The sequence below is a fragment of the Lolium perenne genome, chromosome 7 (assembly GCF_019359855.2).
Source record: "Lolium perenne isolate Kyuss_39 chromosome 7, Kyuss_2.0, whole genome shotgun sequence".
NCBI classification, from domain to species: domain Eukaryota; kingdom Viridiplantae; phylum Streptophyta; class Magnoliopsida; order Poales; family Poaceae; genus Lolium; species Lolium perenne.
The window spans coordinates 33,069,443-33,084,786 of NC_067250.2; the positions used below are offsets into that span (position 1 = coordinate 33,069,443).

Below are 15,344 nucleotides of genomic sequence, written 5' to 3' on the forward strand. Positions count from 1 at the left end.
GGCACCGAGTGGGGCCGGAGAAGGTTTTTAATGAGGCGGGCTCGCGGTGCTGCAATATAATAAAGATAGTGACAATATAACTTTTCTTCTTTATCGACATGACCAAAGTCTTCGCTCCGACGAATTTCAATATAGTTCATCAACAAAAGGAAAAACTTGCCTTGGTATTCAAATACCTCGTGAGTCAACAAAAATACAAAATAGTACTCAATAAAAAGCTTGGGGGCTCATATTCGCCTTAAATATATAAATGCCTTGGTTCAAAACCTCGCAAGTATACAAATATAGTAAAGAGTCACCGAAACACTCGGGGGCTAAACAAACAGAGAAATATAATGATTGCTTTACAATATAGTCGTGGATTACAAAGAAAAAATATCTACAAGAAGAAACTAACTAGTCTTGATTCAATATGTCATCAAGAGTAACCCCTGTTTTCCTCGGGAGCAGCACCAAGAAAATCGGCATAATGGCCATCGGCAAAAAGTCGGCATCCATCCGAAGTAGGTCCTCAATCATTTCTTCGGCTATAGGCGTAACCTTCGTGTTAATCCCGTCAACACCAACTCTCCGACGTTTTACTTTTTGGTGAACCTTCTCGACAACCCGGGTAAGGTCAAGCTTCGAGTGGCGATTTGGAGCATGATAAGAGCAAATGGCGCCGCCTACTAGTTGAGCTTTGACAAAATCATGGATACTGCGAGCATCCTTGAACCTTTCCATCAATTCGGGAAGAGTTTTTGGTTGGACGTTCCGAGGAAACATGGAGTTGTAAACCATGGACAAGTTCTTGGTACAGAAGTCGAGGAAATCAATAGTTTGAGAGGCGCGATCTTGAAATCGACAATTTGGCGGGTCCTTTCCGGGGTAGCCCAAAACAAAGAACCATGGTCCAAGGAGAGATTAACAAGGAGGGTTGTCCTAGCATTCACCCTCTCTTCCTCGGCGGCCGACATCGGTAAAGGCACCTATCAAAACAAAAAAAAAACGGAAACCTTCAAAGAAACAATAGTATGCGAGATAAAGGATATCAGCGAGATGAAACAGCATACCCGACATATCCGCATCAAGCTTCATTCATTAATTCGAGCATGAAATTTTCTCGAATAGTCGCCTTTTCAGCCTCGGAAGCAGCAATTTCCTTAGCAGCTACAGCCTCGCGAGCTTGTTGAAGAGCAATTTTTTCGGCTTCGGATGACTTACGAGATTGCTCCATCATCACAAGTGTTTGCTTCTTCGCATACGAAGTTGTTGCCGAAGTTCATCCAGTTCTTGCGACAAGGTATCGTCGACAGGAGCGGTATCACCAAAAGCTTTCCTCGCGCGGGAAGAAGAAGGCGAAACATTGGAAGGAGCGAGAAGATGGAGTATAGTTATCAAATATCAACCGAAAAATAAACAAGACAACATCAAATAACAAGCAAAGATAGAAGTCTTCATTAATCTCTTGGAATAATTACAAGGGCATTACAGGTGGAGTTAAGAAAGTACGTGTCGCCAAATGACTACTTTGGCGACGAGTAAGCAAAAGAAACAGAAAGAAAAACAGAGGCATGCAACTAGACCTCCGGCCTCGAGGAGCTAGGAGTTGAAGTCGGCTTGATCCCAGGATACGCCAAGATCTTCTTCGTGTTGGGCTTGGCCGCCTTGATCGGCGACCTCCATCTTGATCGCTCTATCCGACCGGTGTCGCCAACCTTCATCCAATCAAGCGTACGTTGGCTGTCGGCAACCAGGGCAACATGATACTCTCGACGCAACCTTCATATTCTCCCGACGCATCTTCAATCCCAGGTCTTCCGAAGCATTAAACATCTTGGCGAGGTTAAGGAAAGTTGCGGGTTCTTCTTTCTTCGGGAAGAAATAAGGGAACAACGCCGACAATCCCGCATTAGCATTTGCCACGCCTTCACGAATTTCGCGCCCGTGAAACTCCGGAAGAGAAAGTGCGTCAAGGAGAGGATCGTTGACGAGATTATCCGAGATCAAAATCCTGGTTTGTTTGGGCTGCCACACGAGACAAGACATCGGTCAACAACCAAGAAACAGGAAGTGCGGTAAAATAAAAGGGATTGATAATATTACTCGAGTACGTCGACTTTGCGACTTCAAACGCTTGAGGATTCCTTCGTCACGAAGCTTGTGCAGCTTTGTGCTCATCCAAGGCAGTGTCGCATCCTCAAGTTTCTTCTGCGGTTCCTCGACACCGGCGGCTTTCGCCTTAGCTTCATCGGCTTCGACCTTGGCTTTGCTAGCGGCGAGTTCGGCTTTCTTGCGAGCCGCCTCACTTTGCTCAAGTTTTTGAGCCGGTGCGTCGGCGCGTTCGTTAGCCTCGCAAGTTTCTCTGTCGAGATATGGAAAAAGAGAGAAGAAAGATCAAAAAATCGCGGCAAGTAACGGAGTGACAAATTAAGGAAAAACGACAAGTATGAAAGTCGTTACCTTCGGCTCTATTAGCATATTCACGGTACCCAATAAATTGGGAACCGATGCGGAGAAGATCCTTGATCATAGGCTGTTCAACGTGAACACGGTAAGAGAAACATCGGCATAAAAAAAAAAAAAAAAAAAAAAAAAAAAAAAAAAAAGATGTGAAGAAACAAAATAAAGAAAATATAGATGTCGACAAACTTACATCATCTAGGAGCGGGGGCGACGAACCGCCCAAGCGAGGGCGGGATCAACAATCTTTTCAACCCGTGCCCTTTTTGGTGAAGGGGCACGGGGGCTCGAAGGAGTAGATGTATCAACATTTTGTTGAGGAGGCGACGATTCCTCCCCTTCAATCGGTTTTTCCGAAATAACTAAAGTATGTGACGTGCTCGTTCGAGCAGCCACATCTAAAGTTGGTGTTTCTTCATCATCACCGTGACAAAATAGCGGCAGCATAAAAGCAAGGCAAGATAAAATTCTTCAAATAAAAAAGGAAAAGAGCAAGGAACCTACGAGCTGATGATACTCTCGATGTATGGATCATAAGCTGCTTTTCGAGGTGCAGAGCAGTTTCTTCGGGTTTCGAGGTCCGGAATCTTCGGCATTGCTCCTTTTCCTTTTGCTCTTCGGAGAAACAGCAGGAGGAGGAGATTGCGCTGATGTTGTATCTTCGTGAGGCAGCATCCTTCTCGGTAGATCCCGCAGATTTTCGAGAATCATGCGGGTTCATTCACAAAAGGGGGTCTCTGGTTGACATCATCGACAACGGCTCTTTCTTCGACCTCTCCATCCTCGGGAAGAGGAGGAAGGGAAGCCATAGTAGGATGATTCTACAAGGAAATAGTGACAAAAGAGAATAAGTGAGATACCACCGCAATAAGATACGAGGAACGATTCGTAACAAGATAGAACTTCGAGAAGAGAAAATACCTCGGGAAGAGGATTGGAAGCCTTGTATGGTTCCACTCGACGGGAGGAGGGAATAGGATCCTTCTTGCCTAATCGAGAAATTCTTCGAACCAATTTTTCCAAGTCCTTTACGAGAAAGATCACCGGAGATTACATTGGCGTCATTTTCACCGAATACGTCCAAAGGGGATTTTTGCGAGCACGAAGAGGCTGCACTCTAATCCTAAGGAAGTAGGCGGTAATTTGAACACCAGATAGCTCTTTGCCTCGAGTGTTTTGAAGATGACGGATACGAGCCATGAGCGCCTCTGTCGCCTTTTTCTCTTCTTCAGAAGCTTCGGCATCCCAGGAACGGCGACGCTGAATCCTGGTACTTCCGTCAAAAGGAACTATGTTGTGCTCCACAGAATTGGCGCTTTCTTCGTGGATGTAGAGCCACTTTTTGCGCCATCCTTGGACAGAATCAGGAAACTTGACGTCGAAATAATCGACATCAGTCCGAACACGAGATAACAACGCCACCTATGTTATAAGTGACGTTGTGGGAGCCATTACGGCGGAGGCAGAAAATGCGCTTCCACGAGCCCAATTGGGAGGGATTCCGACGAAGCATTCGCAAAGTGTGATAAAAATAGAAATGTGAAGGATGGAATTGGGAGTCAATTGGTGCAGTTGAATCCCATAAACGAAAAGAAGGCCGCGGAGGAAATCATGGATTGGGGTTGAAAGGCCGCGGATCAGGTGATCAACAAAACTAACCCGATACTCCATTGGAGGCTTGGGGTAGCTTTCTTCGCTAGGAAAGCGGATGGCGTCCTCCTTCGTCATGAGGCCGAGCCTCTTCAGCGTGTTGATGTCTTGATTGGAGATTTTGGATCTCTCCCACTCAAGATCCTCGGCGGCCATCTTGGATTCCGGCGTCTTTGTGGCGAGTCGGACGCGTGCGCGGTGGCATCAACGGTAGTGGGCGAGCAATGTATGTGCGAACGGAAGATTGGAGAGAGTTGGGCGCGGGGAAGTTTTGCGAAGAGGAAGGTGTAAGCGGCGCAAGCAAGGGGATGAACGGAGGTTGAAGAAGGGTTTATATAAGAATCGGGTGAAGCAGTGTGCCGTTGGATGAAGAAATCGTGTGGTGAGAATGGATCTTCTAGACACAAGGGCAAAACAGTATTTTTATTAAGATAGGCGTTACCGTACGTGCGCCAGGAAAAGCGGAGGACGTGTGTCCCCCACTTGCACGACGTGTCAACATGGTCGAAGCAATGGACCCACAGGGCAGAGAACTCACGACTATTCGAGAAGGATGAAGTAAATTTGATTAAGGGAAGTATGTCGACAAGAAAAATAAAAGAAAAGTGACGACGTAAAGAATTATTCAATACTTCGGGAGCCTTTGATCAAATACAAGTTTTTGCCCAAATGCTCGGGGCTACTTCAGAAAAAGTAAATTTTCGAGTATGACAAATATAGAAATTATGGGAGCCTACAACCAAGCACAAGTCCTTGGCTGTAGCCTCGGGGCTACTCCCATCGGAGCGCACTGTTCGCGCACCCGAGAGATAAAAAAAGAGAGAAGAAGAAAGAGATCATATTGGGAAGTAATGAAAATATAGCGACAAGGTGGACTAAAATGTTGAGCCTACAACCAAGCACAAGTTCTTGGTTGTAGCCTCGGGGGCTACTCCCATCGGGAATGCTGTTCGCGTGCCCGATGAAATTAACAAAAATAGAAAAACAAGAGAGTATATTTCGAGTTATAATTAACTCTACATATACTCCCATCGGGAGAACAATATAAGTCATATATGACTCGATAAAATGTGCCATTCCAACAGTAGGAAAAGCACTCGACAATATATTCTCGTAACGCCGAAGTTGCGATCAATTTACGAATGCCGCAAAATTTGCGAAGGTAAGACCCCAGATCCGTTCTGGCCGGGCGTGGCATCGCCAAAGATCGCGTCGCTACTTTTATCCGTATCAACAGATACGAAGAAAAATCCCTAACGGACGCGTTAGGTACCCGATAAATTTGACTGGGACTCGACAGAATGGTAAGACCTTAAGCGGCACTCGTCGACGTTTACACCGGTATCCCGAGATCATGTCCGGGGACGTGATTTTGAAGTAGGTTTTTGCGGATTGCCACTAGAGCGGTTAACTAGTACACGATCCGTCGGATGAACTAGCCCCAATTACCGGTATCCTGTACAATATAGAATTTTATGTGAAGAAATATAAAAGGTTAAAGCTTTCGAGTAAAAATAAACAATGGAGATTTTCCCTGACTCTACGATTCAAGCAAAATCTCGGGGGCTACTGACATAGGCATCCCAAATGGGCCTGCCGAAGATGGTACCCGGGGTTCTTGGAAGCCCAATACCCGAAGAATAAGAAGATTCGGGAGCCCAAGATTTACTAAGGAAAGATAGAGTTGTAATAGGAAGTGTTGTTTGTGATCTGGCGGGATGAGTTAGAAACCGTCCCGGACTATGTAAACTTGTATAGCACGGATCCCTCGGCTCCACCTCATATATAAGGGGGAGTCGAGGGACAAAGAATCAATCGAATCATTGTCTGCAAACCCTAGTTTTCATAGTCGTCGAGTACTTTTCGGCTGAAACCTTCGAGATCTACTTGCCCTCTACTTCTAACTAAACCCTAGCCTACAATCCATAGGCATTGACAAGTCAATACCTTGTCAACCAGATGAGCCTGCTGATGATGATCTTGGTCGGGCCATTGCTGATGCAAGGAGAGAATGTGAAACTGAAAAGGAAAGGTTGGTCTTCGACAAGATGATAGAAGATCACAACAAATTGTTATACCCAACTTGCGAAGATGGCCATAAAAAGCTAGGCAAAGACAATCGGAATTGTTGCAATGGAAGGCAGAGAACGGTGTCACTGACTCAGGATTTGGAAAGTTGCTGACAATAATTAAGAGGAAGCTTCCAAGGGGTAACGAATTGCCCGCCAGTACGTACGAAGCGAAGAAGATTGTCTGCCCTCTAGGATTAGATGTGCAAAAGATATATGCATGCATCAATGACTGCATCCTCTACCGCGGTGAGTACGAGAATTTGGATGCATGTCCGGTGTGCACTGCATTGCGGTATAAGATCAGACGAGATGACCCTGGTGATGTTGAGGGCGAGCGCCCCAGGAAGAGGGTTCCTGCCAAGGTTATGTGGTATGCTCCTATAATACCACGACTGAAACGCTTGTTCAGAAATAAAGAGCACGCTAGGTTGTTGCGATGGCACAAAGAAGACCGTAAGAAAGACGTGATGTTGAGGCACCCTGCTGATGGATCCCAATGGAGAAAAATCGATAGAGAGTTCCCAAACTTTGCACAGGATGCAAGGAACTTAAGGTTTGGTCTAAGTACAGATGGCATGAATCCTTTTGGAGAGCAGAGTTGCAGCCATAGCACCTGGTCTGTGACTCTTTGTATATATAACCTTCCTCCTTGGTTGTGCATGAAGCGGAAGTTCATTATGATGCCAGTGCTCATACAAGGCCCGAAGCAACCCGGGAACGACATTGATGTGTACCTGAAGCCATTAGTCGAAGAACTTCTACAGCTATGGTCAGGAGGTGTACGTGTGTGGGACGAGCACAAGCAGGAGGAATTTGACCTAAGAGCGCTGCTTTTCGTAACCATCAATGACTGGCCTGCTCTTGGTAACATTTCAGGACAGTCAAACAAGGGATACAATGCATGCACACACTGTTTACATGAGCTCGAAGGTGATTATTTGGAAAAATGTAAGAAGTTCGTGTACCAGGGGCATCGTCGATTTCTTAGGACTACCCATCCCGTAAGAAAGAAAGGCAAGCATTACAACGGTGAGGCTGATCACCGGAGGAAGCCTCCCCATCGTGATGGTGTTGATATATTTGGTATGGTCAAGGATCTAGATGTAATATTTGGAAAGGGTCCTGGCGGACGGTCTGTTCCGAATGACGCTGTCGGACACGCGCCCATGTGGAAGAAGAAATCTATATTTTGGGATCTACCCTATTGGGAAGTCTTAGAGGTCCGCTCTTCAATCGATGTGATGCACGTGACGAAGAATCTTTGCGTGAACCTGCTATGCTTTCTGGGCGTGTACGGGAAGACAAAAGATACACCAGAAGCACAGGAGGACCAGCAACGTAGGAAAGACCCAAAAAAACTGCATGAGAGAGTTAAAGGACGTCATTACTCCAGCTACGCTCTTACAAAAGCAGAGAAGGAAATATTTTTTGAATGTCTGAGAAGTATCAAGGTCCCGTCTGGCTTCTCCTCCAATATAAAGGGAATAATAAATATGGAGAAGAAAACATTCCGTAACCCGAAGTCTCATGACTCGTCACGTGATAATGACACGGTTTCTTCCGATTGCATTGAGGGGCTTCTACCGGAAAATGTTCGACTACCCATTGTGAAGCTATGTGCATTCCTCAATGCAATTTCTCGAAGGTAATCAATCCGAGAAATTCTACCGAGGTTGCAGAATGATGTGGTCCAATGTCTTGTTAGTTTTGAGCTGGTGTTCCCACCATCCTTCTTCAATATTATGACACATCTCCTCGTTCACCTGGTCGATGAGATTTCCATTCTCGGTCCTGTGTTTCTACACAATATGTTCCCCTTCGAGAGGTTCATGGGAGTCTTAAAGAAATATGTTCATAACCGTGCTAGGCCAGAAGGAAGCATCTCCAAGGGCTATGGAACAGAGGAGGTCATTGAATTCTGTGTTGACTTTATTCCTGACCTTAAGTCGATTGGTGTTCCTGAATCGCGGCATGAAGGGAGACTAAGTGGAAAAGGCACGCTAGGAAGGAAATCAATGATATGTAGGGACGAGATTTCTTTGACTCAAGCACACTACACAGTTCTACAAAGTTCCACCTTGGTGGCTCCGTATATCGGTGACCACAAGAACTTTCTACGCTCCCACAACCCGGGGAAGTCGAACGATTGGATTAGACATGAACACATGTCGACTTTCGGAGGTTGGTTGCAAAAACATCTCATGAATAACAAAGATATTGAAGATCAGTTTGTACTTTGGTCAGGACACCATCTTCGATCGTAGTGACTTTCCAAGGTTACGAGATAAATGGGAATACATTTTACACGATCGCCCAAGATAAAAAGAGCACCAATCAAAACAGTGGTGTCCGATTTGATGCAATAATGAATGAAGGCCCAAATGACACATATTATGGTTACATAGAGGATATATGGGAACTTGACTATGGACCTTCTTTTAAGGTCCCTTTGTTTAGGTGCAAATGGGTCAACAAAACAGGAGGCGGGGTTCAGGTAGACAAGTTGTATGGAATGACAACAGTGGATCTCAACAATCTTGGGTATAGAGACGAACCATTCGTCCTAGCCAAGGATGTGGCCCAGGTTTTCTATGTGAAGGATATGTCTACCAAACCAAGAAAAAGGAAACATAAGGAAACAAATACATCAAACGATGAGCCAAAGCGCCACATAGTTCTTTACGGAAAAAGAAACATTGTGGGAGTGGAGGACAAGACAGACATGTCGAAGATTATAATAAGTTTGATGAAATTCCACCCTTCAGAGTGAACATTGATCCAAGCATCAAGTTAAATGATGAAGATGCTCCATGGTTACGGCCGAAGAAGATTAAATGATGAAGATATTAAAAGTGGCAATCAAATTCCCATTTATTTTTGTGTAATCATTTAACTGTATGTAAGATATTAAAAGTGAAGATGCGCCACGGAGATTGCCCAACACTGTTAGAGGAGATGTAGTCGTTCGGGGGCTTGCAGAAAAAATTCAAGGCGCGATTTACGAAGATGCCGTAGGGCGTGTGCACCAACGACATCTTCGAGAAAGCGCCACGGAGATTTCCCAACCCTTTCCCCAACAACGTTAGAGGAGATGTAGTCGTTCGGGGGCTTGCAGGAAAAAATTCCAAGGCGCGGTTTACGAAGATGCCGTAGGGCGTGTGCACCAACGACATCTTCGAGAAACCGCGCCACGGAGATTTCCCAACCCTTTCCCCAACACTGTTAGAGGAGATGTAGTCGTTCGGGGGCTTGCGGAAAAAATTCGAGGAGCAGCTTAGAAGATGCCGTAGGGCGTGTGCACCAACGACATCTTCGAGAAGCTGCGCCACGAGATTTCCCAACCCTTCTCTTCATCCATGGGAATGAAACTCTGGTTGGCTTGTTGATCTGCTTGGCAAGGTGTATCGATGCTCCTTTTATAGGCACGACATCTCTTCTACTTTGTCTTGTTCCTTCGACAGGCGTCGTGCGCTACATGCTTTATCTCATCGAGCGGTGCGTCCACCCATGCGTTCTTATCCTGCCGACATCTTTAGTCCCGGTTGTACCCACCAGCCGGGACTAAAGGTTACCCACACGTTCTTATCCCACCGACGCTTTGTTAGATGACTAAAAAATGATCTTTAGTCCCGGTTGTACCCACCAGCCGGGACTAAAGGTTACCGTCCTTATCCCACCGACAGTTTTGTTAGATGACAAAAAAAAAGATCTTTAGTCCCGGTTGTACCCACCAGCCGGGACTAAAGGTTACCGTCCTTATCCCACCGACAGTTTTGTTAGATGACAAAAAAAAAGATCTTTAGTCCCGGTTGTACCCACCAGCCGGGACTAAAGGTTACCGTCCTTATCCCACCGACAGTTTTGTTAGATGACCAAAAAAAATGATCTTTAGTCCCGGTTGTACTCACCAGCCGGGACTAATGTTTTCGGCGCCACTGCGTTCCCGCCTATTTTTCTTCCCGCGCTTTCCACTGCTTCCCGCCTCCGTCCTCCCGCCATTTTTTCACTATATATATGTAGGCTTGGCCTCCATTTACATATCACATCTAGACTCATATATATCTGCAAACCTCAAGAACTCTGTCCCATGGCTTCCATCGTATCTCTAACCCTCCGGGAGGCGGAGGCGCTTTGCGCGTCGAACTACCCCTGCCCGCCGGGCTACCGCGTCCCGACCGGCTGGTTGCTGAGCGTTGGAGGCGTACCAGTCCCTCCTGTCCCTCTAGGTGTGGCGCGCGAGATGGCCATCACGAACCACTACTACTTCGAGCTCACGCCAGAGCAGCGGAGGAATCCCCAGTGGCATCCCGACTACAGCCCGACTTGGGAAAGCTTCTTCATCAATCGGCGTGAGAGGGCGCTTGCGAGGCACGAGAAGGGCGGCCCGCCTCCTTCGAACTTCAACGAGGCCGGCCGTCGGCTGTGGTGGCGCGGCCGGACTCTCCAGGGCGTCATGGCCTACCGTGGCCCCCGCCTGCGCTACCCTCAGTCCCAGCCCAGTCTCCTCCGCGTGATGATTCTCCTATACGCGATGATGATTCCCATGTGCATGAGCAGTCTCCTCCGCGTGAGAATACTCCGCCGCCTCCTCCTCCTCGTCGTCAGGAGACTCCGCCGCCTCCACCTAAGCAAAAGAGGAAGCTAACCGCGGCACCTTCTACAGCTCCGAAGAGATCATCAACTCCGATGAGGGCACAAACTCCAGAGTTGTTACCACATGAGCAGACTGAAGAGCAAAAGGCGTTTCTTGCGCCGAAGAAGATGTTCATTCCACCGCATACAGTGAAGCACTTTGCCGAGACGAGAATGAAGAGACCTGAGCTGAGAGCTGATTATGACCGCTCTCTTGGACAGTCCTCTAGAGCGAGCAAAGAAGCGAAAAAAGTCGCCCAACTTGGACAGCAGGACAAACAGTCCATACCCCACTTCGTCGTGCAGTCCTATGATGATCCAGAGACGGCATCGATGATCGAACGGGAGGCTAGAGCTTAGGGAGCATCAGTTGAGTACGAAGATTACTATCCAACGGCTGAAGTCGTAAACAAGTATAGATACGGACATGATCTCGTCAAACCTGGCGAGCTCGTGCGTCTAGGGACTCAGATGCGAAGGTTGCATGAATGGTACCTGAGAGCCTGTCGAAGAAGTGATCGCTACCTCACGGTGTATCTTAGAGATGAGCATTACTTCCGGGGACGGGAGGAGATAAACCTTGACTTCGAAGAACTGTTTCAGTTATTCAATCAAGACGCCCTCGACAAAGCCTTCATCAGTTGCTACTGCCTGTAAGTGATTTATTTATGTAATTAAGTCTGTAGCTCAGCGCTCATTCATTTGCACTAACAATTATCCTCACTATATTCTTTGTGTACGCTATACATTTAATTATGCAGAATGAAGAAGCTCGAATGCAAAAGAGGCAAGCTCCTACCGCTGGGGTTCATTGACCCAGACACAGTTCATGAAGTTACGGTTAAAGACTTCGCCAAGGACACAGAGGACAACATGGTAATGTTTTTAGTGAAGCAAGCAAACAAAGAGCCTACAACTTCAAGTGAGTGTTATATATAACATACATTATGCTTGTGCAGCTTCCACTTTATTCTCGTAATCATTGAGCTATGCTTGTGTAGATTCCACTTTATTCTCCTAATCATTGATCTTCACAAAGGAGTCGTAAATGTCATGGACTCGAAACGTAAAGAACATGCGGAATGGGCGGACATGGCTGCCATCCTCCAGAGGTAATTTCAATCAATTTCGTATTGGCATCTTCATCTGTTCTAATTTGACGATATCATCAACTAATCAATAACTCATTTACTCATTATTGCCGGGCAGGGCTTGGAAACGGTTCATCAATACTGTTCCGGGTAAATGGAAACCGGAGCTTACATTTCAAGATTACCCTGTAAGTAGTACTATATATATAGCTATGTTCGTGAAACTCTATATATGATATTTACTTTCAATACGATGCTTGATTGAAACTCTATATTAGTTTGATCGAACTATTTTTTCGTAAAGTGTATGAGGCAGGAACCCGGGAATAACTTATGTGGATACTACGTCTGCACCTTCATTCGTGACATGGCCTGTCCCAAGGGTGGGGATGCCCGTATACACCATACTCGTGTACGATAACAAATTTTCACTTAATTAGTACCATCTATTGTATTGAGTTCTATTCATATATATATATATATATATATATATATATATATAATGATCTCATTTTTTAAATATATATAGATGATACGCCTGCGGGACACTCTCATAACGGAGGATCAAATACGAGCAATTCAAGAGGAAATCGCGGGATTCTTTCTTACCGAGGTCATTACCCCAGGTGGAGAGCACTATCGGCAGATCGTGACGGCGGAGGATATTCGTCGAGGAGATGTTGTATTGTAAATATGCATGCATTACCGTGTACTGTTGAAGATGTAGTGTACTGTTGACGATGTCTATATATATTCATTACGATTTTTTGTGGTTTCTTGAATGATATATATGCATTGCTGAAACTCGCCGCGCGTTAAGAAACGCCTCGTTTCTGTCACGCAAAGAAACGCACTGTTGTACTAAACTCGCTGGCGGAAGAATAGGAATTCTGCACGCGGCGAGAAACCTAGGCCCGGTTCGTACCACGAACCGGGACCAAAGGCCTTCCACCGCGAGCTCCCTGGCCGCACCACGTGTCAAGGCCTTTAGGCCCGGTTAAACTTTGAACCGGGACTAAAGGGTACCCCCTTTAGTCCCGCCTAATTGGTCCCGGTTTGGGAACCGGGACTGAAGGCCCAAATAGACCGGGCCTATTGCCCCTTTTTCTACTAGTGTACACTCAGTCTGTGTAGAAATCTCATGCGTGTTTTCCGTGGTGCAATCAAACGATTCTTGCAACTAATTTCTACGTCCGGTAGAATTCCATGTGCCATCATGTGCATACTGTTCTTGTGCGTTTTTCCTATTCATATGCTTTCAGATCATTTGATTCATTGAAACATGGCATGGAGCTTTTTCTTGTATTGTGATATGGACGGACTACCCACGGTGGGTGCACGGAAGACAGAGCAGACCATAGCGTCCAGTCACCGTCCAACAACTAAGGCCGAAGTGTCCTCCCTGTGCCGCACGCGACGTGGCCACGTGGGGCATTCGCTAGCCATCCATCGCAACGAACCGCGCGCGCGGGCGCTCCACCTCAACGTCCAGGTTGCTACCCGCCAGCCATCTACCACGCGCGCCATAAAAACCCCATCGCCACACGACAAGACACGACGCGACACCACAGACGCAAAACCCATCCACCAAAACAGAGCACCGACGATGACGCCGCCGCCGCCGCACGTCGCCGTGGTGGCCTTCCCCTTCAGCTCCCACGCCGCCGTCATGCTCTCCTTCGCGCGCGCCCTCGCCGCCGCCGCGCCGGACGGGACGGCCCTCTCCTTCCTCACCACCGCCGACTCCGTCGCGCTGCTCCGGAAAGCCGGCGCGCTCCCGGGAAACCTGCGCTTCGTGGAGGTCGCGGACGGGCTACCGCCCTCTTCAGGGGAGGCGCCAATGCTGCCCCCGCCGCGCCGGATGGAGCTCTTCATGGCGGCGGCCGAGACCGGCGGGATCAGGGACGGGCTCGAGGCGGCGCAAGCCTCCGCGGGCGGCGCCAGGGTGACCTGCGTCGTCGGGGACGCGTTCGTGTGGATGGCAGCCGAGGCGGCCACCGCCGCCGGCGCGCCGTGGGTGCCCGTCTGGACCGCCGCGTCCTGCGCCCTCCTCGCGCACCTCCGCACCGACGCGCTCCGCCAGGACCTCGGCGATCAGGGTACGTGCGTGCATGCTGCTCTGCTATTCCGTTGGGATCGTTACTCTTATCCGTACAGTTATCTGTTCGTTAGAGATTGCGTTCAACTGTCCGTCAACTACCCCTCCTAAATCTGCAAGGAGTTGTTACGTTTTGAATTGTAAATTAATCTGCATAACCAACCTGCCATGCAGCCGCGAGCAGAGCCGACGAGCCGCTCACCGCGCACGCCGGCCTCGGCGGCTACCGCGTCCGGGACCTCCCCGACGGCGTCGTCACCGGCGACTTCAACTACGTCATCAGCCTCCTCCTGCACCGCATGGCGCAGCGCGTCCCCAAGCACGCCACCGCCGTCGCGCTCAACACCTTCCCGGGCCTCGACCCGCCGGACCTCGCCGCGGCCCTCGCCGCCGAGCTCCCCAACTGCCTCCCCATGGGCCCCTACCACCTCCTCCCCGCCGCCGAGTCGACCGCCACCGACGAAACACCGTCCGACCCGCACGGCTGCCTCGCCTGGCTCGACCGCCACCCGGCGCGGTCCGTCGCGTACGTCAGCTTCGGCACGGTCGCCTCGCCGCGGCCGGACGAGCTGCGGGAGCTCGCGGCGGGGCTGGAGGCGAGCGGCGCGCCGTTCCTGTGGTCGCTGCGGGAGGAGTCGTGGCCGCTGCTCCCGGCGGGGTTCCTGGACCGCGCGGCGGGGCTGGTGGTGCCGTGGGCGCCGCAGGTCGGGGTGCTGCGGCACGCGTCGGTCGGCGCCTTCGTCACGCACGCCGGCTGGGCGTCCGTGCTGGAGGGCGTGTCCAGCGGCGTGCCCATGGCGTGCCGCCCCTTCTTCGGCGACCAGACCATGAACGCGCGCTCCGTGGCCAGCGTCTGGGGCTTCGGCACGGCGTTTGACGGCCCGATGACGCGCGGCGGCGTGGCGAACGCCGTGTCGACGCTGCTCCGTGGGGAGGAAGGGGAGAGGATGAGGGCCAAGGCGCAGGAGCTGCAGGCCATGGTGGGCGAGGCGTTCCAGCCCGACGGCGGCTGCAGGAAGAACTTCGATCAGTTTGTCAAGATAGTCTGTAGCGTGTGATCTCTTATACTAGCACAAAATAGGCTTTTCTATGGATCATATGAGTTGGGTCGTTTTGATTTCTTACAAGTTTTATGAATGTTCCTTGTTGGCTTATGATTTTGGGTGTGGCTATTTTTTAGTCGAACTAACTTCGTTCTCAGTTACATGATGTCATTAAATTTCAGTTATAACTCATGTTACAACTTATAACTAGAACGAATTAAGTTGGAAATCAAATGGTGTAAAACTTTGTCAGCTAGCTGAGAACACGGCGAAGACGACTGGGGAGCAGCCGGCTTGGGCCATGGCCGGCCGCCTT

The 15,344-nt window shown here is 48.8% G+C and overlaps 1 protein-coding gene and 1 long non-coding RNA gene across 2 annotated transcripts; both read left to right on the forward strand.

Annotated features, from left to right (window-relative positions):
* The first annotated feature begins 11,796 nt into the window (after positions 1 to 11,796).
* Positions 11,797 to 12,592, forward strand: LOC139834228 (uncharacterized). The gene is made up of 4 exons (XR_011749807.1): positions 11,797 to 11,908; positions 12,006 to 12,075; positions 12,192 to 12,299; positions 12,417 to 12,592. It is a non-coding gene; the product is annotated as an uncharacterized lncRNA (long non-coding RNA).
* An 831-nt stretch (positions 12,593 to 13,423) lies between these two features.
* On the forward strand, positions 13,424 to 15,139 carry LOC127317887 (anthocyanidin 3-O-glucosyltransferase). Its single transcript, XM_051348488.2, has 2 exons — positions 13,424 to 13,986; positions 14,160 to 15,139. The coding sequence occupies exons 1-2, from the start codon at positions 13,494 to 13,496 to the stop codon at positions 15,041 to 15,043; spliced, it is 1,377 nt and encodes a 458-aa protein (XP_051204448.1). The 5' UTR covers positions 13,424 to 13,493; the 3' UTR covers positions 15,044 to 15,139.
* Positions 15,140 to 15,344: the final 205 nt, after the last annotated feature.